The sequence below is a fragment of the Eupeodes corollae genome, chromosome 3 (genome assembly GCF_945859685.1).
Source record: "Eupeodes corollae chromosome 3, idEupCoro1.1, whole genome shotgun sequence".
NCBI classification, from domain to species: Eukaryota; Metazoa; Arthropoda; class Insecta; order Diptera; family Syrphidae; genus Eupeodes; species Eupeodes corollae.
Genome location: NC_079149.1, coordinates 54,745,830 through 54,758,996, shown reverse-complemented (window position 1 = coordinate 54,758,996; position 13,167 = coordinate 54,745,830). Strand labels below are relative to the sequence as shown.

The following is a 13,167-nucleotide window of genomic DNA, read 5'->3' as shown; positions in this document are numbered from 1 at the left end:
TATTGGTTTGTAGATTGACGTTTTCTGCTTTGGTGTGCTCCGAAAATTTGAGTAAAAACTTTTAGTATTTAAATAATATCTAAAATTAATTATAGGGAACGTTTAATTTACTGTGGGGAACTCAAGTTTCCATAAGGAATCCATCTTGTCAGTAAAGTACCTATACAGGATAGACTAACTAATACGAGATTGAACGCAGTCATTAAATTTTACTTCAAAGTATACAGTTGATAAAACATTAGCAACTAAAACTACCTTTATCTTTATGACATTCAAAAACTTATAATTTACCTAATCATGTTATTTTTTGTTTTCTAAATTTAAATACATTAGGTATTTACATCTTCAAAGTTTAAGTGGAATCTTACTAACGATGGGTTTTTGACATTTATACGAGTGCCGAATGGATCTTTTGGTATTTCGTTCTCAAATGTTGGTACGATTGATATTGCATTTGTATCTCGATGGCTGTGTTCGTTGAGTAGTTGTGCATTTGGAATCATGTGTTTTCCATTGGGGAAAAAAAATCAATCTGTGACAGTTGACATTCTTTAGTTTTGGTAAAGAAAATCGACTAACTGGAATTATTTCGGAAAAGAAAACAATAGAAAAGATAATTAAGTTTTGCTATGTTTCCACCAAAGGTTTATCTCAGTTTAGATTAAATACATGTGTTTGGTGTTTCCACCGCACAAGAAGGTTCAAAAATGATTGAGTTTGACAGAACTTTCTAAAATGCAAATGGTGTTTCGATGTTTCTTAGAAAGTGCAAGTGAGATATTTTGATTCCTGTTAAACAATGAAAAACTGAATAGTTCAGCACCATATAAGAATATGCTACCTACTCCATTTTTTTTGTAATTGATTAAAACAAAACTATATTTTTTGTACACAAACACGCAAAAAACAGACCATAACGCATTATATGTAAAACCAACTCCTCCACACAGGTTTTTCTTCAAATATTTTTACTCGACTCCGATCCCTGACCGAAATCGAGGCGAATCAAGCTCATTTCAACTCGATTCAGGTATATACAAAATTGAGACGAGCTTCAAGCTGGCTTCAACACCACCCCCTTCTTGAAGTTTGTATTTTATGTCAAATTGTTAGGTTCAAACTTTGAAATCGACCATCACATTACATATACATACGTATTTTCTTGATTTGAAAGTCAATTATCAAAAATCTGCGTACACGATTTCACCACTGGTCTGAATTTCGCTATAATTTTTTGAAATTGTTTGATAAATTATTCTGGCAAATATTCAATTGTATCAACTTTAAAATATAAAAACCGGACTACTGCGGATTGTTTTTTTTGGCAATTTCTCACTGTACTATATATATGAAATACCAAAAAATAAGGTGTTATTCAGTTCACAGGCAAGTTAATCAAGAAAAATGTATAAAAGAATATAAAAGTGGAATGAGTAAAATTAAAATATCGGAAAAAGATTCCATTCCAAAATCAGTGATTTGCCGATAAATAAAATTTTACAAACCCAAAAGGTCATTCCAACCGGTTCATCGAGGCAGCAGACCAAGGAAAACAACAACAACGAGAGGACAAAATCAATTAAAAAAAGACGCTTTTATTACATCTAGAGAAATGAGAACCTAACTCGACCTAAAGTTAAGCGCGAGAAAAATTCGGAGACGAGGTGTTGTTGGTGGACTAAAACTTTCAAAGAATTTTATTTTAACCAAAAACAAGCTAGCGAGAGTAAAATTTTCTCATGACCACATCAACTGGACCGTTAGAAAATGGAGCAAAGTACTCTTTTCGGACGAGTCCAAAATCAATTTCAACAGTTCCTATGGTTTTCGTCGTGTTCGAATACTAGCCAGAAAGGCACTAAGTCAAAAGCTACTGTAAAACATGGATCAGGTAAGGTTATGATGTGGAGGTGTTTTTTAGGGCATGTACTGGGACCGATTTACCAGATAGATGGTACAAGGGATCGTTGTATGTACCGAGACATTCTGAAAAATGTAATACCCCCACACGCTGAGGATCAGTTGCCTCTGAAATGGATATTTTAAACAGGATAACGAGCCAAAGCACACTTATAATACGGATAAGACGTCAGTTTCAAGAAAACTAGATTTACGTGTACCAATGGCCCGCACAGTCTCCAGATCTCAACCCTATAGAAAATCTATGGGATTTTGTAGAGCAACGAATTATAAGGACTAATTGCAAAAACAAAAATGATCTGCTAGATCAAATAAAAAGTGTATTAAACAGCAGAATAACAATTTATTTGACTGCATGCCTCGAAGATGTGCTCAAGTGATTTAAAACAAGCGGTTTGCTAAAAAGTACTAGCAATACTTTTGTAAGTCTAACAAAAAATAAATGTATCTATTTTTTAAAAGTTGTTGTGTTTTGACCAGGCTAATGTTGAAGGATTTGGCTATATTTAATGAAATGTTACAAGAAAAATATTGTATTTTATTTTCCATTAAAAATTGTAAATATTTATTTAAATTTTACAAACGAAAATATACAATAATTGAATCCCATATTTGGTTTTTATTTATTTAATAATCGAGGCAGTAAAAGTTGCTTTTGTTTTAGCCATCACTGTATAAATTGTTAGCAAGTTTATTAAAAATGTAATCTTTTGGGAATGCAATCATTGCAAATCATTTAAATATTAGATTGGTCTGGACTTGATTTGTAGTCAACTGCATTCTTTGAACGTAAATTTAGACCAAGGTTAGAAGTTTGTTGCTCTAGATGTAAAATTTTAAACTTGGGACATTACTACACTAACCTCTAACTTTAGTTGATCGTGTAAAAAGTGCCAATGACATTTTTGTCTATAAAAAAAAACTTCTCAGCCTCTGGTCTATATATACATATATACATATACTACTTATTCCTTTTCCAATTTGACAAAACATTAAATGGAGTTGTGCAGAAAATAAAGAAATTACAGGATAATAAAGTTTAGATTTCAGTTGAATGAACAAAAAAACATAATCAGTTGCCATTGTGACATAAGTTGACTTGGTTTGATAGTTTAGGGAGATTTTTCTTGACTAACTTTTCAGTCCACTTTCCTATGAGCAAAGATCAGAAAGCAAAATGTGTGAACTGCAAGGGTAATCACCCGGCAAGCTATAGAGGCTGCCCAGTTGCCAAAAAATTCCAAGAGTTCAGAAGCAAAAATACATCTGCTAGAGACAAACCCAGAAACACAGTAAATAACGATTTAACTGCTGAAAACAATACTAAGAAGGAACCGTCTAAAAGGAAAAGAAAGCCTATTCTCAGATTGTTAAAAATGTGCGGAAGAATGAAAAGACTTCCATAAAAGAAATGCTACAACTTATTCTTAAAAGAATTGATAAACAGGATTTGAATATCAAACTGCTAAGCGAAAAAGTCGCTCTTAAAAAACAATGATGGACAGAACACTTAAAATCGCTATATGGAATGCAAACGGTCTTATACAACATTCATCCGAATTAAAAATCTTTTTAGATCTAGAACATATCGATATTTGCCTGGTGTCCGAAACTCATTTCTCCAATGGGCAAAGTCTAGATAATGTAATAGAAAACTATTCATGTTACCACGCTCAACATCCAGCTGACAAGGCAAGAGGTGGATCGTCGATTCTTATAAAAGAAAGCTTAAAACATTATGAAGTAGCCAAGTTTACTAGTGAAAATATGCAAGTAACAACTATTAGTATTGGTATGAAAAAGAAAGAGTTTAAGATAGCAGCTATATACTGCCCACCAAGGCGCTCCCCGACAGAAGATGACTATACAAAATTATTTAAACTTCTTGGGCATAACTTTCTTGTTGGCGGAGACTTCAATGCGAAACACACCCATTGAGGTTCAAGACTTATATCAACAAAAGGCAAAAGACTTTTCCAAGCAGGCCGTAAATACAACTGCGAATTCTATTCTTCCAGGTCGACAACTTACTGGCCTTCCGATACTAACAAAATACCAGACCTTGTTGACTTTTTCATAGCTAAAGGAATCAAACGAAATCACATTAGTGTCGAAGGTAATTATGACCTGTCATCAGATCATACTCCAGTGATTCTATCACTAAGTGAATCGGAAGTACTAGAAAAAAGTAATCCAAAGCTTGTAAATAAGAAAACAAACTGGAATGATTTTAGAAAAAGGCTTTTAAGTTTTATTAATTTAAGATCTTCCATGGATACAATCGAGCAAATTGACCATAAAGTGGAAAAATTTATTGCTGATGTGCAACAGGCCACTGAAGAAAGTACTCCAACATTTTCTAATAGAAGACAAAATGAAATAAAATATGCTTTAGAGATAAGAGAGTTGATAATAGAGAAAAGAAGAGCTCGAAGAAAATGGCAAAATAGTAGATTTCCAGATGATAAAACTACGTTTAACTATAAGCAACAATCGTAAAAAACAAATTTACGAGTTCAAAAATGATTCACTCAGAACATTCCTAAGGAATTTAACGACCGATGTTTCAACCGATTTTTCGCTAAGGAAAGCAGCCAAGCGCCTGAAAAGACCGCAGTTACAAAACTCGCCCTTGAAATCTCAAGATGGGAAATGGATCGGTAACCCGAAAGATAAAGCTAACCTTTTCGCTGAACATCTTGTGAATGTTTTTAAGCCATACTCATCAAACGCGGCTGAAAATAACTTACAGATTGTTGATAAGATAGATGAAAGTGAAATACCAATTGTAAGACTTAAGGAAATAAAAAGTATGTGTTTACATCAACTACCACATAAAAAATCACCAGGTTACGATCTAATTGCTGCTCAGGTTATGAAAGAAATGCCATTGAAAGCCTACATAAAACTCCAATATATAATAAATGCATGCCTTAAGCACCAGTATGTCCCGCACCATTGGAAAATTGCTGAAGTAATTGTCATACCAAAGCAAGGTAAACCACCTACAGAAGTGACGGCTTACAGACCAATATCGCTCATACTAATTATGGCAAAAGTTTTTGAAAAACTGCTTCTGAAGAGACTTAGCAAAATCATAGAAGAAAGAAGGTTAATCCCAAACCATCAGTTTGGCTTTAGAAATAAACATTCCACGATAGACCAAGTTCATAGAATATCGGATGTAATAGAAAAAGCATTAGAAGAAAAACAAGTATGCTATTTTCTTAGATGTTGCTCAAGCTTTTGACAAGGTTTGGCATGAGGGACTTGAGTACAAACTGCAATGGGATCTTCCCAGGCAGTACTATTAAAATCGTACATCTCAGACCGATTGTTTAGAGTAAGGTACGATCAAGCATACTCGGAATTAAAGAAAATAGAAGCCGGTGTACCACAAGGAAGTGCCCTAGGTCCTACCCTGTATTTACTATACACAAGGGATATTCCAGTTGGTAATCACACCATAATACCGCAATTTTAGTAACCGACAAATGTGTCTCTAAGGCAGCAGTAAAACTACAAAATGCCGTCGACACAGTGAGAGCTTGGACCGAAAAATGGCGTATCAAACTCAATGAAACAAAATCTTCACATATAAACTTTACAAATAAAAAGATAAACAATATTCCAATAATCATTAATAATCAAGCTGTACCTTACGCCAATACGGCCAAATACCTTGGAATGACTTTGGATGCAAAGCTTAAGTGGAAAGAGCACATCAAAAAGAAAAGAGAAGAACTAAACTTGAAATATAGAAAAATGTACTGGTTGCTTGGTAACAACTCTGATTTATCAATCCAAAACAAAATAATGCTGTATAATTAAGTCCTGCTTGGACCTATGGAATCCAATTATGGGGCTGTACAAAGAAAACAAATACCGAAATCATCCAAAAATTCCAAAACAAAGTCCTTCGTGGAATAGTTAATGCACCTTGGTACATAAGAAATACCGATCTACATCGTGACTTACAAATAGAAATGGTTACAGAAGTTGTTAAAAAATACGCTGTATCGCACAACCAGAGACTGCAAAGTCATACTAATTCTGAAATGGAGTCCGTCTTGAATATAAGAAACCATGTTCGGAGATTAAGAAGAACCAAGCCTCATGAGCTTATGGTCTAAAAAAAGAAAGTATTAAAAGTTTAAACTTCCCCCAAAAGTGATTGTACAAAATTAAGAAAGAAAACTCGGAAGTCGATCCTTCAAGATTGGTCCTGATGAAGAGGTGGCTTTAGTGGTTAAAGTCCCACACTACTTGGTGTCGAATACTGCCAAGTGTCTTTTGAAGATTTCCTCCTGTCAAAAAAAAAAAAACTTTCCAAAAAAGTTGCCTTCATTTTAAAAATATTTTTTGTCAGCTGGCCAGTCAGATCCTTGAAACTAGCCTTACCTTCAAGTACCTTAAGTCTTTTGAACATGCCCATTCATTGAATTCATTTCACTGCAATTAATTGATTTCAATCATTTGAGACTTCATCCATTCTTTGAATTCACTTGAAGTCTTTGTGTTCTTTTGAAGTCAATGCATTTACTTGTAATTTACCTTGTTGACATAAGTGTTATTATTCTACGAATGTAGTACCTTCCCACGTCCGCGGCATGATAATAAGTGCATAGGAACGTGTACTCCGACGATCTAATTGTGTACAGAACGGCCCTAAAGGTTGAGGTTATTAGAATTCTCTTGCAGCGTGATTTCGACAAAATTCAGCGATATTGCGACGACTGGAAACTGAAAATAAATGTCTAGAATTCGGAGACAATTCTGTTCCTGACTCCGTTGGCAGGGGCCACAAGGGATACGTGCAAGAATTGGCGCAAGATGGTCATCGTAGATCTTCACGGGCAGCGATTAACGAGCAAAAGTGTAGTGAAGTACCTCGGTATCTGGTTAGATCAGTATTTATATTTTGACAGACAAATGCTGCTTTGACCAGGGACAAAGGACCTTCGCTCTGACAAAACGGCTGTTTTTTAGCAGTCGGTAATGAAGGCAATTTGCTACATGGCCCTCATACGGCCGATGATCGTTTATGGTTGTCCTGTGTTGTTTAACTTTGCCCCTTCCCAGATGGAGAAGTTTCGGGTATTCGAGCGGCAGTGCTAACGACCGACGATGTACCGGCTTATATAGAACACCCGAATCTTCTTATGTGCATTACTATTCCAACGAGGTCCTATACAAAGAGGCACGAATCAACATAATTGACAATTTCGTGATAAAACAATTTAATTTTCGGGGCGTTCTATTCGAACGACGAGTGTTTTGCAAGTGCACGCCTGAGCGACTTTATTCCACCAGAGGCATTTCTCTTTTTAGACAGATCCGGTCTGATAGATAGATTGGCAGTTCGGACGACAAACCGTGGATAGGCGACTCCTGTTCAATCGGGACGTCATGGCACAAGGCGGAGCAGAGCTCCTTCGGTTCAGTAGGGCTGTGTTTGAACGGGACCGAACTGATAGGGTGAAGTACTACTTGATAGTGGGTAGTCGGGCTGGGGTTTTAAGCTTTACCTACCTGTTTTATAGTCTTAGGGTTTAGTTTTAAGTAGAATAGGCATGGTGGCACAAAAAAAATACAACCAAAAATACAACAAAAAAATTAATAAAAAAAGACAAGAGAATATGAAAAACAAAAAATGTTAGATAGTTAGATTTGCTGCTGTGGTTGTTCTAGTTTTAAGTAGTTTATAGGTAGAATAGGTAGTTTAAGTTTGCTTTAAGTTTTATATTAAGGACCTTATTTTAAGTAGTTTTAAGGAAAAATAAAAAAGGATATCGATATTAGTTTTTTTTTTTCAAATTTTCTAATAAATACAAAAATAAATTAAACTGAATTGAAAAGATCTTAGGGCCGAAAGGCTTTAGCATTAAGTATTATTGTTTAACGTAGAGTGTCCGTATGGGACCAGTTAGTTGTTAGTTATGGTTAATTAGGCTAGTTTTATGATTTTTTGTCTGCATACAAACGTCGTGGCAGAGGTTTTGGGTTCAATACCTGCCTGTGTAACTTAAAGCTTTTGTTTACGAAATTTGTCTCTAGCAAAGAATTTAAAAATCCTCCAAAAGCAATATTTATAATGGAAAGTTCATTATCGAATTAGTCGTTCCCATTTGGCATACAAACTGTAGTTCCACTCAATTAATATCACGAGCTGTTGTGCCTCCTAATTTAAGATATATTTTTTTAAAATTGTTTTGAAGTGACAGACTCAAGGTGAATTTAATCATTCTGGAAACAGAGTACTGCAATCACTTGCTTAAATTTAAAATAACTTTAAATATTAAATTAAAATAAAATCTTATCACAGACGGAATAAAGTTAAGTTACCCATGTTTGTATGCAGGGATAAGACATCTGTATAATTTCATTATCTGTGCTCTGTTGAACAGGAATTTTGTTGTTTAAAAAACCGTTTTTCGAATATTTAATCCTTTTTCTAACCGTAACTAAATACCAATAGCTTGTCTTTCTACGTACCTACAGAAATCAATTTCGGAAGAAATTCAATCTACTCAAGGCGCCATTTTTCGATATTCATTCATACGGATGAAACAGATTGAGAAGCTTTATTTTTGCCGCCTAGAACCATGCAATTGAAATGCAACTATTCCCATTTCGCCTAAAAATATTCTATTTAAAATCCAATGTACCTACTAACGCCTAAAACCTTACTATTTTCAGCGCGCAAAAATATCCCCGGCACTTCTCGATACCCAAAATAATTCCTCTTCTCGTTTATACCAACCCTACTCATCGTCATCAAATCGACATCATAAACGCACTTTTTGCACCATTCAAAGATCTTTCCTTTTCGATTCCCAGAATCTCTCATTCATTTTTTCGACGTTATGTTCTACGCACAGACTCCATTCTTCTCTCGTGACAAAAATAGCAACAACAACAAAAATAAAATAAACTTGCAACTTTTATCTTTGGAATCATTTCATATGTATACAAATTAATAATTTCCCCTTTCAATGACGTCAAACAGAATGAATGGTTGCGCACAACATGAACAGGAACACGAACATGGCTATGGTGATGGCGATGGCTATGGCCCCTTTTTTCGCTGAGTTGTCAAGAGTGAAAAAAACAAACAAGAAAAACTGACAATAATTCGCTCAGAGTGAGAAGTACAACCACTTGTTCTGACACTCATACGATATCATTTGGACTCAGCCACACTTGAAAGAAGAAAAAGGATAAAAAGATAATCGAGGTGATGATTTAATGAATTTTATTCGCTTTATCGTTGTCGTTAGTTCTGTTTGTGTCTTTTGCTGTCGCTGTGTCGATGTCGGATGTTGACTTGTGGTTGTCTCATTGACGTCGTTCTCATCTCAAATAATTTGCCACTGAACACCGATTTTTCCTCAAAAAGTGGTTTTCTGTCGTCGTCGTCGTGTTCGTCGTCGTCCCAACTCACTCGCACTCGCAGTATCTCAGCGAAAAATAAATTAATTTTGTTTTTTGACAAGGAAACTTGAAGTGACAAACAGCAGTCGATGTCGAGTTAGTTAAGAAGAACTGAAAAGAAAAACGAATACGAATACCACTTCCAAGTTCCAATCAGATATTCAGAATTCAGATAATGTCGAAATTTCCTCCTGTATCGTGTGTGAAATCAAGTCGCTCTTACAAGTATAATTCTTCTTGGCAAAATATGATATTCGAGAAACCCATTAAATTAACAGTATATTAAGAAAACCCTCATCAAGTCGTCAAGTGTTTGCTTTTGCTTCGTCTTAATTGATTTTATGTGAATTGAAATATTGAAGCTCTGAAGCCTGAAGCTGAAGGCGAAGGGCAGGTGGAAATCGAAATAGTAATATAAAGTTTAACCAAAAGTTACCTACGACACATACAGTTATCTACCTTAAATAATAACTAATATTAATGAAGTACATTCGAAATAAAATGGAGAAAACAGTTGAAAACGAGAAAGAAGTTAGAATTTCGGATGAAAAATAAAAACGAAACGACAAGAAAATAAAAAAAAAACTAAACTGAACTGAACTGAAGTAAAAAAGACGGGGGCGGTGAGGTGTACCCTGAAACGGTCGAACGTTCGGTCGGTTGGTCGTTGTCGTTGGTTGGTGGCAAAAATATAATAATTGTATCTGTCTTGTTTATTTTTTCTCTCTTACTATATTCGCAAGTCAAACAACTCACCTTGCAGCTTGCTCGAAGTCTCCAAGTCGAAGCAAAGCGAAGCGAAGCGGGTTGTGTTAAAAAAATATCTTGTTTTGTCATATTTTAGTTGTTGTTGTTGGGGAGTTTTATCAATTTGTTGTTGTTGTTGTCTAATTGGGAAAAAGTGAAAAGAGAAAATTCTGCTTTACTCCCCTTCTCCCCCTTAACATCCATCATCGAGCGAGTGTGGTATGTCTAGTTAGAGTCTCATTAAAAAACATGAATTTTGTTTAAAATATCTTCAACTAAAAGTAAAATTATTATTATTAATTTTCCATAAAAACGGTGTGAGTGCACGAAAAGCACCAAGTGCCAAGTACAAAACACGAAAAAAAGGAAGCACAGCACATAAAAAGTAAAAGTTAGTGTTGTAGCTATATTCTCTGTTTTTTCTTTCTTGTTTGTTCGTCTTTGCTTGTGCTTTTGCCTCGCAGTCGTACTACTCGTCGTCGTTGTAGTCAGTGTCGTCGTTGTCGAAGTCTTCACGTCGGTCGTCGTCATCTGTAGTACCCCCACATTAAAAAAAGCAAAAATTAACAAGGTCTCCCTTTGGTGCTCCTTCCTTCTTTGTGTGAAATCTGAGATGGCGTTTCTTACCTTTCCTGTGTAAAGAAGTTAAACAGAGAAAAAAAAACGAAAAACTGAATTAAAAAAGTTGTCCCTACATCCAAAGATATACCTACCTACCTACCAACCTACCTCCAATCCATTCCCTTACACTTGAATAAGATTAAAAGGTGTGTGTTGGTTTAATGCAGTTTGCCGTTGCCGGAGAAGTGGAAGAAGAAAAACGCTGTTTTTTACCTTCTTCCCTGCAATATCCTCCCAGAGCCGGGGCTCGCACCTACAACGAGTAGGTGATTCGGCGTACCGCCTAAAACCGTAAATAGCACTAGTCAGCGGAGGCAGCACCAATAACAGCAGCATCTAGAGACAAAACTTGTCCGTTTTCTTAGCCGACTCGAAACACCAGGATAAGAAACCACAGCATCATGTCGTCCAATGCAATGAACTACAAAGTTCCGTCTACTTCGAAAATCTCTGTAGACAAACTGCTCAGAGTTGGATACTATGAGCTGGAGAAGACAATTGGCAAGGGAAATTTTGCTGTAGTTAAATTAGCTTCGAATATTGTTACCAAGACGAAGGTAAGTTTTTATTATTATTTTTTTTTCAATTTTATTCTTCTTTAACTTGGTGAGCATAATTCCTAGATGTTACCTTTATGGTTTTATTTTGTTTTATAATTTTGAAATATACAACACTTGATGTTCATTCTCTTGCTATCTTCTCTCTATGAAGAAAAATGACCTTAATGTATTGATTGGTGATGGACGATGCTTTGGCCTTCAAATGGTTCATCCACACATGAATTTGAGTTCAGTGTCTAGCAAGACAAATGTAGAGATAAATTATGTAGGTAGGTGGTACTAGGTATATGAACCTACCTCTACCTCTACTTGCTGAAGATAATTTATCATTTTTATATTTTGTGTATTGTAATATTTGCAACTATGATAGTGTATAATATATTTCGGTATCAATTTCTGAATGGATTTTTGCACATGTCCGAGATATAAATTTAAAAAAAGCAAATACCTACTAGATACCTACCTATCAAGGAAGAAATTTTGAACATTTCCTCTCTTAATCGAATTGGATCCATGGGTTGTCCATGTACTAAAAGACGACCAAGCTTCATTGTGTTATTTAACGATGTTGTGATAAAAATTAGAAATCGAATAGGTCCTAACTCATTTTTGCATCAAGTTATCAAGCGTTAGAACTCTGATTTAGATCCAATAGATTTTAAACGTAGAAGAAATTGTTGTACAGGCATTTAAAATTTTGAATGGTTTAGAATTAATAAGAGAACACACAAACTGTGGACATTATGTCAGCAAATAGCTTCAAATCTCTAACGATCATTATGTCCTCAAATATTAAAATTACAGTGGCGGAAAACTAAATACCACTATTATATCCTTCCATATAACTCATCCACTAAATTAAAACTGGTTTAAATTTTATCTGTCAGCAACCACATGTGACATTCCTGAGCACATAACGGTATCTTTTTTTATCATTTAAGTGAAGCACAAAGCAATATGGCGTCAGTTTAGTTGTGTAACCTGTGAAATATCATGGATAAATAAATAGCACCAGTTGGGTTTTTTTTTCAAATAAAATAATTTTTACCATTTTTTTTTGTAAGTTCAATTTTATTTAGTTAACTTAGCCGTTTCTTAATAATTTTGTATTAGATTTAATAATGGGAAGAGGTAATTCATTGTTCAAAAGAAAAAAAAATGTCATTTTCAACATGTTTGAAAATGGAAGACGTATTCTTGACATTGCAAATGATTTGGGATGTTCCAAAAAGATGGTTTATAATGCGATCAAATATGTTCAAAAACAAAAAACATTTGAGAATACTACACGAAAAAACGGTCCAAAAAAAACAACAACAGCGATGGATAGAGCAATGGTTACCGCAAGTAGAAAGGATTCATTCAAGAGCTCTACAGAAATAAAACATCAAATTGAAGAAAAATATGGCGTACAAATAACATCTAGACTTGTGCGATATTGCCTAGCAGAAGCAGGACTACATGACTGCATTGCGAGAAGAAAGACGCTTGTTTCAACAACAAACTTAAAAAAACGTTTAGCTTTTGTCAAGGAACATCTACGAAAGCCGCTACAATTTTTTAAAAATGTCCTGTGGAGTGACGAATCGAAGTTTAATAGATTTGGGTCCGATAGCAAAATCTACATAAGTCGCCCACAAGGTCAAGAGTTTAATCCAAAATATACAATGAAGACAATTAAACACGGTGGTGGCAACATTATGGTGTGGACAGCATTTTCTTGGCACGCAGTTGGACCGATAGTAAGAGTATCTGGCAGGATGGATCACTATCAGTACAGGGATATTTTACAAAATAATATGAAACGTTTTGTGTTCGAAAATTTACCCTTAACTTGGAGATTTGTCCACCACAATGACCCAGAACATACAGCCAAATCAGTTAA

The 13,167-nt window shown here is 35.0% G+C and overlaps 1 protein-coding gene across 2 annotated transcripts in view; it reads left to right on the top strand.

Annotated features, from left to right (window-relative positions):
- Window positions 1–9,192: 9,192 nt before the first annotated feature.
- The window catches only part of LOC129949155 (uncharacterized), a 47,052-nt gene continuing 43,077 nt past the window's right edge, over window positions 9,193–13,167 (top strand). Inside the window, exon 1 of one of the 2 annotated variants that reach the window (XM_056060432.1) lies at window positions 9,193–11,279. In XM_056060432.1, coding sequence (XP_055916407.1) covers window positions 11,124–11,279 — 156 coding nt within the window. In that variant the 5' untranslated portion in view covers window positions 9,193–11,123. The remainder of the gene's footprint in view (window positions 11,280–13,167) is intronic. The other variant, XM_056060431.1, reaches the window with a different exon arrangement.